At 47.6% G+C, this 14,134-nt stretch overlaps 1 protein-coding gene across 2 annotated transcripts in view; it reads left to right on the top strand.

Annotated features, from left to right (window-relative positions):
• NOL6 (nucleolar protein 6) overlaps positions 1 to 10,467 on the top strand; it is a 105,068-nt gene extending 94,601 nt beyond the window's left edge. For both annotated transcript variants that reach the window (XM_067464679.1, XM_067464678.1), the window contains exons 25-26: positions 5,982 to 6,083; positions 9,830 to 10,467. In XM_067464679.1, coding sequence (XP_067320780.1) covers positions 5,982 to 6,083; positions 9,830 to 9,979 — 252 coding nt within the window. In that variant the 3' untranslated portion in view covers positions 9,980 to 10,467. The remainder of the gene's footprint in view (positions 1 to 5,981; positions 6,084 to 9,829) is intronic.
• The last annotated feature ends 3,667 nt before the right edge of the window (positions 10,468 to 14,134 follow it).

Here is a 14,134-nt window from a genome sequence, read left to right as displayed (position 1 = left end):
ATATTTATACGTGGCTATCATCTCTCAGCCTTCTCTTCTTCAGGCTAAACATGCCCAGCTCCTTAAGCCGCTCCTCATAGGGCTTGTTCTCCAGACCCTTGATCATTTGAGTCGCCCTCCTCTGGACACATTCCAGCTTGTCAATATCTCTCTTGAATTGTGGTGCCCAGAATTGGACACAATATTCCAGGTGTGGTCTAACCAAAGCAGAATAGAGCATAGGGAGCATTACTTCCCTGGATCTAGACACTATGCTCCTATTGATGCAGGCCAAAATCCCATTGGCTTTTTTTGCCGTCTCATCACATTGTTGGCTCATGTTTACTTGTTGTCCACGAGGACTCCAAGATCTTTTTCACACGTACTGCTCTCGAGCCAGGCATTGTCCCCCATTCTGTATCTTTGCATTTCATTTTTTCTGCCAAAGTGGAGTATCTTGTATTTGTCCCCGTTGCACTTCATTTTTTTAGTTTTGGCCCATCATCTCTCTAATCTGTCAAGATTGTTTTGAATCCTGCTCCTGTCCTCTGGAGTCTTGGCTCTCCCTCCCAATTTGGTGTCGTCTGCAAACTTGATAATCATGCCTTCTAGCCCTAAGGTTATTCTTCTCCCGTAGCATCCTTCTCTAACTCCTCATCCTTGCCAACAGGTCATTCCTCCTGTCTTGAAATTGAGTGAACTGGTCAGCACCAAAAGTAAAACTCCAAGGCTGGATGCTTGTCTCTTTGTTCCTTATGACTGGAACAGGGAGTGCCCATAACCACATGTCCTTAGGGTGGACCTGACCCTAGACCCTTTAAGGTCAGCCTCATACAGGCTTTTGCCTCTGGGAAGCCTGGGAGATCCATAGTGGCCCTCTAGTCCAGGGATCATGAGGGAAGCCCTGTTGCGTAACCTATGGGAGATATCATCATCAACCTGGACCCTGTAGATTTGTTGGATTATGACTCTCAACATGCACGTCCCACCACCGTGTTTGCTGGAGGTGGATGGTGGCCTTAGTAGACCCAACTGATTTGGACGATTCCAAGATGGCATGTTTGTTCTAACTTGGGTTGAAATCACGAGCCTTCTGGATGTTGTTGATAACTCCCAGCGTTCCTCACTATTGGCTGTGCTTGCTGGGCCTGATGGGAGTTGCAGTTCAAGAATATCAATTCATGTTTCCCGTTTTTGGAGAGAGGAAGGAAGAGTGAAAGAGGGAGAGAGGGAAAGGGGAAAGGGAAGGGAGAGGGGGAGATGGAGAGAGGGGAAGGGAGGGAGAGAGGTAGGGAAAGAGATGGGAGGGAGGGAGAGAGGAGATGGATAAAGATGGAGAAAGGAGAGGGAGGGGGAGAAGGTGGAGAGAGAGGGAGGGAGAGAGAAAGAGGGAGAGAGGAGAGAGAAAAAGGGAGAGAGAGGAGACGGGGTGGGAGGAGAGGAGATAGAGAAAGGAGAGGGAGGGAGAGAAGATGGAGAGAGGGAGGGAGAGAGAAAGAGGGACAGAGAGGAGAGGGAGAGAGGAGAGGGGGAGGGAGAGAAAGAGGAGATGGAGAAAGATCGAGAAAGGATAGGGAGGAAGAGAGAGGGAGAGAGAGGGGGGAGAGGGAGGGAGAGAGATGGAGAGAGAGAGGAGAGGGAGAGAGGAGAGGGGGAGGGGGAGAGAAAGAGGGAGAGAGAGGAGAGGGAGGGAGAGGGAGAGAGGAGAAGGGTGGGAGGAGAGAGGAGATGGAGAAAGATGGAGAAAGGAGAGGGAGGGAGAGAAGATGGAGAGAGATAGAGAGAGAGGAGAGAGAGAGGAGAGGAGATGGGAGGAGAGAGGAGATGGAGAAAGACGGAGAAAGGAGAGAAGATGGAGAGAGGGAGGGAGAGAGGAGAGAGGGAGGGAGGAGAGAGGAGATGGAGAAAGATGGAGAAAGGAGAGGGAGGGAGAGAAGATGGAGAGAGATAGAGAGAGAGGAGAGAGAGAGGAGAGGAGATGGGAGGAGAGAGGAGATGGAGAAAGATGGAGAAAGGAGAGAAGATGGAGAGAGGGAGGGAGAGAGGAGAGAGGGAGGGAGGAGAGAGGAGATGGAGAAAGATGGAGAAAGGAGAGGGAGGGAGAGAAGATGGAGAGAGATAGAGAGAGAGGAGAGGGAGAGAGGAGAGGAGATGGGAGGAGAGAGGAGATGGAGAAAAATGGAGAAAGGAGAGAAGATGGAGAGAGGGAGGGAGAGAGGAGAGAGGGAGGGAGAGAAAGAGGAGATGGAGAAAGATCGAGAAAGGATAGGGAGGAAGAGAGAGGGAGAGAGAGAGGGGAGAGGGAGGGAGAGAGATGGAGAGATAGAGGAGAGGGAGAGAGGAGAGGGGGAGGGGGAGAGAAAGAGGGAGAGAGAGGAGAGGGAGGGAGAGGGAGAGAGGAGAAGGGTGGGAGGAGAGAGGAGATGGAGAAAGATGGAGAAAGGAGAGGGAGGGAGAGAAGATGGAGAGAGATAGAGAGAGAGGAGAGAGAGAGGAGAGGAGATGGGAGGAGAGAGGAGATGGAGAAAGACGGAGAAAGGAGAGAAGATGGAGAGAGGGAGGGAGAGAGGAGAGAGGGAGGGAGGAGAGAGGAGATGGAGAAAGATGGAGAAAGGAGAGGGAGGGAGAGAAGATGGAGAGAGATAGAGAGAGAGGAGAGAGAGAGGAGAGGAGATGGGAGGAGAGAGGAGATGGAGAAAGATGGAGAAAGGAGAGAAGATGGAGAGAGGGAGGGAGAGAGGAGAGAGGGAGGGAGGAGAGAGGAGATGGAGAAAGATGGAGAAAGGAGAGGGAGGGAGAGAAGATGGAGAGAGATAGAGAGAGAGGAGAGGGAGAGAGGAGAGGAGATGGGAGGAGAGAGGAGATGGAGAAAAATGGAGAAAGGAGAGAAGATGGAGAGAGGGAGGGAGAGAGGAGAGAGGGAGGGAGGGAGGAAAGAGGAGATGGAGAAAGATGGAGAAAGGAGAGGGAGGGAGAGAAGATGGAGAGAGATAGAGAGAGAAGAGAGGGGGAGGGAGATGGTGGGAGGATAGAGGAGAGGGAGGGAGAGAGAGGAGATGGAGAAAGAAAGAGAGAGTAGAATGACTCCTCTTAATTCGGACTGCGGTTCCCATTTGCCCTGGTCAGCATAATGTATGTCTGATGAGGAGTGCTGGGAGTTGCAGTCCAGTGACATTGGGAGGGCTAGTATTTGCTCACCTGATAGTTTTGTTTTGCGTCTTGTGTGAAAGGTCACCCGGGGTGCATATACGGCTGACTTGATGTAGACAGCCATGGGCGTTGGCCTGTTCCACCTTTAGCATTTTTCAGCTTAAAAAGGTTTTTAGCAACGACTGACTTGGCCTGATGTGCCCAGGCAGGTAGGGCTTCAGGTGAGCATCTCTCAGGTGGAGCGCCAGGATAAACACCACTTTAGTCCACTCTTCGTTTCCTCCTGGGAGCAAAAGGCCAAAGCCTAATGAAGCGACGGCATGATGAGTTTTGGCTCCAGGCGTTTGTTCCACCTTCAGGGAAGGAAGGAATGCAAGAACGCCAGCTTTTGCTATACTTGCCCAGTGTGGTTCATGCCACATTTAGAGCTAGCGAGGTGCTGCCCCATCTGCACATCACAGGTCAGTGGGTAATTGCATATGAATGTGTTGTTGCTCCCAATGTCAAGTCAGCTTCAACTCAAGGAGACTCTGGGTGTGTCTACACTGCAGAGTTAATTCAGTTTGACACTGCTTTAAATGCCATGGCTCAGTGCTGTGGAATCCTGGGAGCTGTAGTTTTACAAGGTCAACGTGTGCTGGTGATTTGATTATTCGTTTTAGGAAAAGTTAAGGGCGCATCTACACTTTAACTGACATGACTCAATGTTTGGAGGCACACAACAACAGCAACCAATGTGTGTGTATGATATGAATATGTATATACATATAAATCATGACACAGTAATAATATCAAATTTCATTTAATGTTTCGCATTCTTTTAATTAACTGCATTAATATGGGAGGAGCCGTTCACTATATTGAGTTGCTGCAATTGTTTTTTTAATTTAATCGAACTATTCCTAACATGTTCCTCTCCAAATTAATATATTAGCAAATTAGCTTTGAAGCTTATGCGCACAAGTAAATATTTGTTTTTTTTGTTTCATAGCAATATTGAAAGTGGAATGACGGCACTTAGTTGTAGGATAGGTTGTTTGTCTTGGAAACAAACCTTCTGAGATAGTTGGGTGTGTTTAGCTTGAAGAGAGCCATCTTTAAGTATCTGAAGAGATGCCATGTTCCTTAGAAGAAGACCAGGAGCCAATGGATTCCAAGAAAAGAAATACGAACTAAACATTAGGAATTTTGTCCATTCTGTCTCCCATACTTTTTAACATCTACATGAAACCACTGGGAGAGGTCATCTGGAGTTTTGGAGTTGGTTGCCATCTCTACGCAGATGACACGCAACTCTACTACTCTTTTCCACCTAACTCCAAGGAAGCCCCTCAGATGCTGGACGGGTTTCTGACCGCTGTGGCTATCTGGATGAGGAAGAACAAGCTGAAGATCAATCCCGACAAGACAGAGGTCCTCCTGGTCGATCGTAAACCGGATCGGGGTATAAGGTGGCAACCTGTGCTGGACGGGGTTACACTCCCCCTGAAGTCACAGGTCTGCAGTTTGGGTGTCCTCCTGGACTCATCACTGTCGCTTGAAATTCAGGTGTCGGCGGTGGCTGGGAGGGCCTTCGCACAATTAAGACTTGTGTGCCAACTGCGACTGTATCTCGGGAACGCTGATCTGGCCAGGATGGTTCACGCCTTAGTCACTTCCAGATTGGACTACTGTAATGCATTCTACGTGGGGCTGCCCTTGAAAACGGCCCGGAAATTTCAATTGGTTCAACAAGCGGCGGCCAGAATGTTAACTGGTGCTCCTTACAGAGAGAGGTCAGCCCTCCTGTTTAAGGAGCCAATTGGCTGCCGTTTACCTACCGAACCCAATTCAAGGTGCAGGTGCTTACCTACAAAGCCCTGAACGGTTTGAGACCTGCCTATCTGCGTGACCGCATCTCCGTTTATGAACCCACGCGTTCACTTCGGTCATCCTGAGAGGCCCTGCTCGCGATCCCACCGGCATCGCAGGCGCGATTGGTGGGGACGAGGGATAGGGCCTTCTCGGTAGTGGCCCCTCGACTCTGGAACTCTCTCCCTAAGGACATCATGCAGGCCTCATCGCTAGCAATCTTTAGGAGGAGCTTGAAAACATGGATGTTCCAGTGTGCCTTTCCAGAATAGGGAAACTCCTAGCATTATGTCCCAACGCACTTGGGACATAATGCTAGTAGATCTAGGATATCTGCATGCCCACCCCACTTCAAACACCCCACCTGACATGCTCAGCTCTTTTAATTTTAATTGTAATTATTACATTTGGCCCGGCCATTGTTTTTAACTGCATCATTGCATGTTGTTAATGTTATTGTTTGTTTTTACTTTATTTTTGCTGTATTATTGTTGTTGTTTTATTGTTGTTTTTTGGGCTCGGCCTCATGTAAGCTGCACCGAGTCCTTCGGGAGATGGTAGCGGGGTACAAATAAAGGTTTATTATTATTATTATTAATTTTCTAGGTCTTCCTGCACAACTCTGTGGTCAACTTCCAATGGAAATATACCATAGTGACTTGCTGGAGGACCTAGAGATGATACCTAGAGAGAACACCTCTGTAGCCTTTCTGTTTAGGTCATAATTTTGAAGTCTCATTGATGCAGAGCTTGGGGAAAGCAGCAGTGTCATTGCATATTCTGTCCCTGGCAATTAAAATTAATTGGGATTTCTGTCCTAAAGTGGAGCGTACGTGGCAAACTTATTAGAGGAAAGTATCTATTGGCACCTGAAGAGTCCTGGATTCTTAACATCTGCCAAAGTTCTAGTTGATTCTGAGATGACTGTGATGTCTGTTTTGATTAAACTTGGTAGCCAAACTTGACCTTGGTAACGCTCGGTAAATCTCTGTTCATTCCAGGAAGCCTTCAGTGAGTTTGCTCTGTTTTTCTATGACAAGTATGGAGGAGAGGTCATCGGGGTCCTCTGGAAGCCGTCCGCCTTTGAGCCGCAGCCTTTCAAGGTGAGACTTGGGTCTTGGGATTTGGAGGCCCTCCAGTTGCATAGGTCCAGCTACGAGGAAATGGCTCCTGCCCAGGAATTCCAACTTGATGAGAGTTGTGTAGGGCAGGAGGTAAAGAGCTGTGGAGTGCAAGCAGCCTAAAACCTGGATGGGTCACTGTGCGGAAGTCCTTGTTGCTGGATTGAATATATCTACACCAGCAGTTCTTAACCTTCCCTTTACTGTTGTCCCTCTTTTGCTGCTGCACATGATCAAGATGTAATTCAAGATCTAAAACCCTAGAGTGTATTTTGTTAAAGGTGTTCCTCAAGTGTCTTCAAATTTGGACACAATTTTCCTCCCTCCGTCCCCATTTCTTCCATTCTCTTTATTCTTCCCCCCCCCCCCCACCCTCCGTCTCTCCCTTCTTCCTTTTGTTTTCCCTCCCTCCCTCTCTCCTTCCTTCCTTCCTTCCTTCCTTCCTTCCTTCCTTCCTTCCTTCCTTCCTTCTTTCCCTTCCCTTCCCTTCCCTTCCCTTCCCTTCCCTTCCCTTCCCTTCCCTTCCCTTCCCTTCCCTTCCCTTCCCTGCCTCCCTCTCTCCCTCCCTTTTTCATTGCTTTACTCTTTCTCCTCCCTCCCTCCTTCCCTCCCTTTCTTCTCTCCTTCCTTCCTTCTCTTCTTCCTCCATCCCTTCCTTCCCTCCCTTCTCTTTCTCTCCTTTCTTCTGGCCTGCCTTCCCTCATTTCTTAATTACTTCCTTCTCTCTCTCTCCTTCCATCCCTCCCTCTCTCCCTTTTCCCTCTCCTTTCTTCCTTCCTTCCTTCCTTCCTTCCCTCCCCTCCCTCCCTCCCTCCCTCCCTCCCTCTCTCTTTCAGTGCTTTACTCTTTCTCCTTCTTTCCTTCCTCCCTTCCTCCCACCCTTCTCTCTTTTCTCTCTCCTCCCTTCCTTCTCTTCTTCCTCTCCTCCCTCCCTCCCTTCTCTCTCTCTCCCTTCTCTCTCTCTCCTTCCCTGTCCTTCGATTCCTCCTTCCTTAATTACTTCCTTCTCTCTCTCTCTCTCTCCTTCCTTCCCTCCTTCTCCCCTTCTCCCTCTGTTCCTTCCTTCTCCCTCCGTCTCTCCTTCTTTTCCTCCCCTCCCTCCCTCCCTCCCTCCCTCCCCTCTCTTCTCTATCTCCTCCCTTCCTTCACTTCTTCCTCCCTTCCCTCCCTTCTCTCTCCTTCCTTCTGTGCTTTCATCTCTCCTTCCTTAATTACTTCCTTCTCTCTCTCTCCTTCCTTCTCTCCCTCTCCTCTTCTCCCTCTTTTCCTTCCTTCCTTCTTTCCTTCCTTCCTTCTCTCTCCCTCCCTCCCCCTCCCTCCCTTTCCTTCTCTCTCTCTCCTTCCTTCCTTCCTTCCTCTCTTCCCTCTCTCTTTCTTCCCTCTCTCCCTCCTTGCCTCCTTCCTTCCTTCCTTCCTTCCTTCCTTCCTTCCTTCCCTTTCTCTTTCTTCCCCCTTCCTTCCTCTCCTGTAAGGACATCTTGATCTCACAGGGGTCTGTGGATCACAGATAAAGATCTGCTATTCTGTGTAACAAGAGAGGAACCTTTTGGGGAACTCCCCCCCCCCCCCCCTTTAGCCTCTTTGCAGGTGAGATATTAGGGCAAGGTGCCAAAGTGAAGGGCTGCCTGGTCCTTATCTGCTTGCCTTCTTTCACCTTCTCCATGCAGAACAGCAAACAGCAGGTTCTCAGAGATCAGAGATGGGGGGGGGGGGGGGATTCCATAAAACGGATGTTCTCCCTGCAGCCCTTGCAGAGAAGGAACAGGATTCGGGAAAGCTTCTCTAGCTAGGTCCACCATCTTTGCTTTCAGTTTATATCTGAGCCTTTTTCTCCAGCAAGGATGGTAAGACTTGGCAATGGATAGGGTGGGCTCCAGGCTCTGCTCCCGACCCAGAGCGGACAAAAACCAAAGCCGAAAAAGGCCCATTTTTGCAGTTCTTGCCTTGGATCCCTGCCTGACGGTGTGGATAAAACCAGTTTTGTGAGTAAGAGGGTGTAGGAATGTGCCTGGCTTTGTGTGCCCACAGATCATAAATAAATGCCGCCTCTGGCACCAAAGTGGAAGGTTTCCAGCCCCAGTTTAGGCTCATTCCAGTTTGCATTTTTTTGGAATTTCAGCCAACATTCAACTTTTTTGTGCAATTATTAGTTGGGAAGGTGGCTTAAAGTTCAAACCGACAGGCCTCACCTTCCACGTGTACTTTTAGCACAAATCCTCATGATGTTGGGCAGGAATTTTTATTTTTTCTATTTTTATGTAGAGTTTTGTATGCATCTTGCACATCTGCTCAAGTGCTGTTGGCAAAGAGAAGATCATAGAATCAAAGAGTTGGAAGAGACCTCATGGGCCATCCAGTCCAACCCCATTCTGCCAAGAAGCAGGAATATTGCATTCAAATCACCCCTGACAGATGGCCATCCAGCCTCTGTTTAAAAGCTTCCAAAGAAGGAGCCTCCACCACACACCGGGGTAGAGAGTTCCACTGCTGAACGGCTCTCACAGCCAGGAAGTTCTTCCTCATGTTCAGATGGAATCTCTTTTCTTGTGGTTTGAAGCCATTGTTCCGCGTCCTAGTCTCCAGGGAAGCAGAAAACAAGCTTGCTCCCTTCTCCCTATGGCTTTCTCTCACATATTTATACATGGCTATCATATCCCCTCTCAGCCTTCTCTTCTTCAGGCTAAACATGCTCGGCTCCTTAAGCCGCTCCTCATAGTGCTTGTTCTCCAGACCCTTGAATATTTGAGTCGCCCTCCTCTGGACACATTCCAGTTTGTCAATATCTCTCTTCAATTGTGGTGCCCAGAATTGGACACAATATTCCAGGTGTGGTCTAGCCAAAGCAGAATAGAGCATGGGGAGCATGACTTCCCTGGATCTAGACACTATGCTCCTATTGATGCAGGCCAAAATCCCATTGGCTTTTTTTTCTAAGGTGGTCAGTTGAAACATTCAGACCTAGGTCCAGCAGACAAGAGTTCTGTATCCCACCCTGGTCATTCCACAGAAATATAAACCCATTTTCCTAGTTCAACGGATGCTGAGGATGCTTGCCATAGATGCAGGAAAAACGTCAGGAGAGAATGCCTCTAGAACATGGCCATATAGCCTGAAAAAAACCTACAACAACCCAGTGATTCTGGCCATGAAAGCCTCCGACAATACAACAATGATAATGATAAGGAGGAGGACTTGCTTATGTGTTACCCACCTCTCTTCAAGGTTTGAGTTGGGCACAACACAATTAAAATACACAGATAAGATATAAGACCATTAAAACGCATATATTTAAGGACATGGGTGTAAGATTAAACATATTATTGTACCAATAAAATGTAGTTAAATTGGAAGTGAGTCACCCAGTGCTTGTATGGTTCTGGCATCTACTAGAGGTGTCAACAGCTTGGGAAATCTGGTTTTAACCTTCTATGGAAAGTTCATTCCACAGCTTGGGATCAATTTAGGAGGAAACCTGTTCCTAGATGTCCATCAAGTGGGACTTTGACATCAGTGGCTTTCTCCAGGAGAAGATACTCAAGTTCCTCAAGCCATGTTGGAGGCTGTCCGTCCAACATGGCTTGTGGAACATGAATATCTTCTCCTGGAGAAAGCCACTGATGTCAAAGTCCCACTTGATGGACATCTACAAACAGGTTTCCTAGAGGTTTCCCAGATGCAAAGCCTACATTGATCCAAAGTCCTTTGCTTATTTGTTCCTTCTCTTCCAGGTGTCCAATATGAGAGGACGGATGATGTCCTCAATCAGCACCGATCCAATGACTGTTCCCAACGTGGAGGCCATCTTGGAAGACTTTGAGGTCTTGGGAGAAGGACTGGTCAAATCGGTGGAGGCTCGCACAGAGAAATGGTCGATTTAGAGCAGGCATGGGCCAACTTGGGCCCTCCAAGTGTTTCAGACTTCAACTCCCACAATTTCTAGAAATGTTAGGAATTGTGGAAGTTGAAGTCCAAAACAAGTTGAAGTCCAAAACAAGTTGAAGTCCAAAACAAGTTGGCCCATCCCAGGCCCAACACTCTGCTCTACTTCCTTGGACTGTGTTCTTACTCGTAACTTTTTCCATGTAAAATTCTCTTATGAGAAAGGTATTTTTGTTGCCCCGAAACCTCTCTCTGTCCTGTTTCCTCTGTAGACACTTCCCATTTTGATTCAGCCTTGACCCACCTCATAAAAAACTCGTTGTTACTATAGAAGGAGCCCTATTAAATACTTTGTTTTGCCTTTTTAGGCCAAAGGAAAAATGCTAAAGTTGTTCTTTATTTAGATACTAGCCGTCCCCTGCCATATGTTGCTGTGGCCCAGCTGGTGATCTGGAAAATAAAGTAATGAGAAAGTGTTGCTTTCTAATATATGTAATGTCTTGATGCTTGTAGGTAAAAGAGTATTTCTTGCTGTTTCTTGATGTGGAGATTGTCTGGTTTGCTTAGTCTGTGCAACATATAATTGTCCTTCTTCAAGAGTCCCTTTCAAATCTGTAATACTATATTTGTCATATACATACATACATGTGTGTGCGTGTGTGTGAATCATATACATCTGTCTATATCTATGGTTGGATGGTTCTTTGTTAGGAGGGCTTTGATCATGTTTTCTTGCTCTGGTGAAGGGAGAGGGACTGGATGGCCTTAAGGCAGCATTTTTCATGGTGCTCTGACCTACAAGAAGCACTGCCTGAACATCAAGCAAAAAGTGGGTGCTAGAAACAATATCATACGAAAGCTGACTGGCACAACCTGGGGATCACAACCAGATACAGTGAAGACATCTGCCCTTGCGCTGTGCTACTCTGCTGCTGAGTATGCATGCCCAGTGTGGAACACATCTCACCACACTAAAACAGTGGATGTGGCTCTTAATGAGACATGCCACATTATCACAGGGTGCCTGCACCCTACACCACTGGAGAAATTACACTGCTTAGTCGTTATTGCACCACCTGACATCCGCCGGGAAGTAGCAGCCAATAGTGAAAGGACCAAGGCAGAGACATCTCCAGCTCATCCCCTGTTTGGGTATCAGCCAGCACGTCAATGACTTAAATCTAGAAATAGTTTTCTAAGATCTACAGAGACACTTGCTGGAACACCTCAGCAAGCGAGAGTCCAAACCTGGCAGACTCAAACCCAGAACCTCAACCAATGGCTGATACTGAATGAGAGACTTCCCCCTGGGCACACAGAGGACTGGGTGACTTGGAAGGCGCTGAACAGACTGCGCTCTGGCACCACAAGATGCAGAGCCATCCTTCAGAAATGGGGCTACAAAGTGGAATCCACGACATGTGAGTGTGGAGAAGAGCAAACCACTGACCACCTGCTGCAATGCACCCTGAGCCCTGCCACATGATGTACAATGGAGGACCTTCTTATAGTAACACCAGAGGCACTCCAAGTGGCCAGATACTGGTCAAAGGACATTTAATCAACTACCAAACTCACAAATTTTGTATTCTGTATTTTGTATTTTTGTATTTTGTCTGTTTGTTTGCTTTGTTCTGTTAGAAATGTAATGTAACTGACTGGTTGCTGGTCAGAAGGGTCACCAAGGACCACCAGGAAAGACAGTATTTTCTGTTGGTCATGGGGGTTCTGTGTGGGAGGTTTGGCCCAATTCTGTTGTTGGTGGGGTTCAAAATGCTCTTTGATTGTGGGGGGAACCATAAATCCCAGGAACTACAACTTCCCAATGACAAAGTCTATCCCCCCCCCCCCCCCCCAAACTGCATCTGTGTTCATATTTGGGCAGATGAAGTATTCATGCCAAGTTTGGTCTTGGTATGGGTTTGTGGCTGTTCATTCCGGGGCCGAAGGAAATGGTCTGGGTAATTGGTAGGAGGAATAAGGCCGTATTCGACAATGTGTAAGACTGAGTTAGAACTGGCCATTTTCAAAGGCTTGTTGAAACCACCAGGTCTTCAAGCTCTTATGAAAGGAGGGGAGGGATGGGGCCTGTCTTACTTCCCTTGGAAGGGCGTTCCAGAGGCAGGGGGCCACCACCAAGAAGGCCCTCTCTCTCGTCCCCACCAACCGTGCTTGTGACGGAGGTGGGACTGAGAGGAGGGCCTCCCCGGAAGATCTTAGGGCTCATGCTGGTTCATAGAAGGAGATGCGATCGCGGAGATAGGTGGGGCCCGAACCGTTTAGGGCTTTACAGATACAGGATGGGTGAAGTCCGACTCGTGAGAAAGATCTTGGAGTCTTCATGGAGAACAGGTTGAACATAAACCAACAGTGTGATGCAGCAGCTGAAAAAGCCAGTGGTGTTTTGGGTTGTATCTAGTGCCTAGATTGAGGGATGTCATGGTGCCTCTCTCTTCTGCTTTGGTAAGGCCTCTTCACCTGGAATAAGACTGTGTCAGGGCAACACAGTTCGAAAGAGAATGACTCTAAACTGGAAAGTGTCCAGTGGAGGGTAACCAAAACAATCAAAAGCCTCTGGGCAGCTAAACCAGGAAATCCCAACTGGATGGCTCCCCGCGAGAGAGGGTCTTCCTCCATAGGCAAACCAAGAATGCGCAACCTGGACGTCCCTGAACAGACTCAGAAGTAGAGTGGGCAGATCAAAAGACAACCTGGCAAAATGGCACTCCCTAAAAGAATCCCACACCTTGTGTAACTGTGGAGCAGAACAGACAACTCCGCATCTGTATGCTTGTCCACTATGCCTTGCCTCATGTACAGAGGGGAAGAATTGTTGGAGGCTACAGACAATGCCTGTGCTGGTACGGCTGTACCAGGAGCTCCAACTTTATTTGCTTTGTACTAAATGTTTGCTTGCAGCCCTGGGTTTCAGGGACTCTGCAGATAGGTGGCTTCCTTTGGTTGCAGTCATAGGGCAAGTCACCTGTCCATCATCGTTAAGTTTTGGTTCTGCCCCTTGCTCAGGTCAATTGGGAAGGGAAGGGAAGGGAGCCATTTTTTAGTTAGTCTCAGCAAGGAAAGCTAAAGTACAGGACGTGTTCAAGCTTCCTCTGTACAAAAGCTTCAACCCTTAAGACTTTCTGGGGGGAAACAGTCTTAAGAGTCTCCAAAGATTTCCAGGAAAACAGCCCTAAAGACCAAAGAACTCTAGCTGGAGAATATCTAAGCCTTTACTGGTAGGTCCACTCGGTGCTTTGAGACGCAGTTCGACCCGGTAGCAGAGCCCACATCAGTAAGGGTTAGATTACAGTCAGCCTGGGAGAAGTTAAAAAGGGGATTTTCCATTTAAAGTAAAGAAGAAGTTATTGAAGACAGTTGCCTGTCCTTCGTAGGCAAGATTAGGAAGCCACCAGTTGCGTAAAGCTTGGAAGCAATTTGTTTAGCTTTATTGAAGACAAGAGAAGTTTCTGTTTGATTGTTCATTAATAAAAGACTTTGTTATACTTCACAAGCCATCTAAAGATCATTTGTGGTGGAAAACCTCTGAGAACTTCTCCTTGGGCCCCCTGGCTTCCCGCTGGGCAAAGGTTGCACGTCCTGTTCTAAAGGAAATTCTTTACAGGCTCAGCACGCGACAGAACAATGCCGTTGCTGTTGCCTGTTTTTGGTCAAAAGATATTTAGCCGCCTGTGCTCCATCTATTTTTTATCAGTTTCATACTAATTTATGCAGTGCTTTTGATATGAAATAAATACATTCTATGATTCTATGTACCTCAAGTCTTCAAGATGTTCTCCCTGAGTCTAAATCTGTTTCCTTTTACATGCCTTGGCCTATAGACCTCACAACTGAATGTTTCCAGAGAGTGACATGGCCCTCAGGTGGTAGATTAATTCAAAATATTAGCTCAACACGCCCGCAAAGGGCACCACTGCCCTGCTACTGGCACAGTGCCCATTCGCCCGATCCGACCTGTTTTGGGAGGAAGTTTTTCTACCTTGTACAGTAGGCTTTACGCAGATAAGATCACGCTGTATGTTCGTCTTTGACAACACAATAAAACTGGCAAGGAGTAGTTTTCTTAAGTACACACGGTGTACAAATGGAACCTGTTAAATGCTTCCAAATATAGCCTTTTTGTAACTCATAAAGGG

Source organism: Anolis sagrei, chromosome 2 (genome assembly GCF_037176765.1).
Source record: "Anolis sagrei isolate rAnoSag1 chromosome 2, rAnoSag1.mat, whole genome shotgun sequence".
Lineage (NCBI taxonomy): Eukaryota > Metazoa > Chordata > Lepidosauria > Squamata > Dactyloidae > Anolis > Anolis sagrei.
This window is presented reverse-complemented; position numbering and strand designations above follow the sequence as displayed.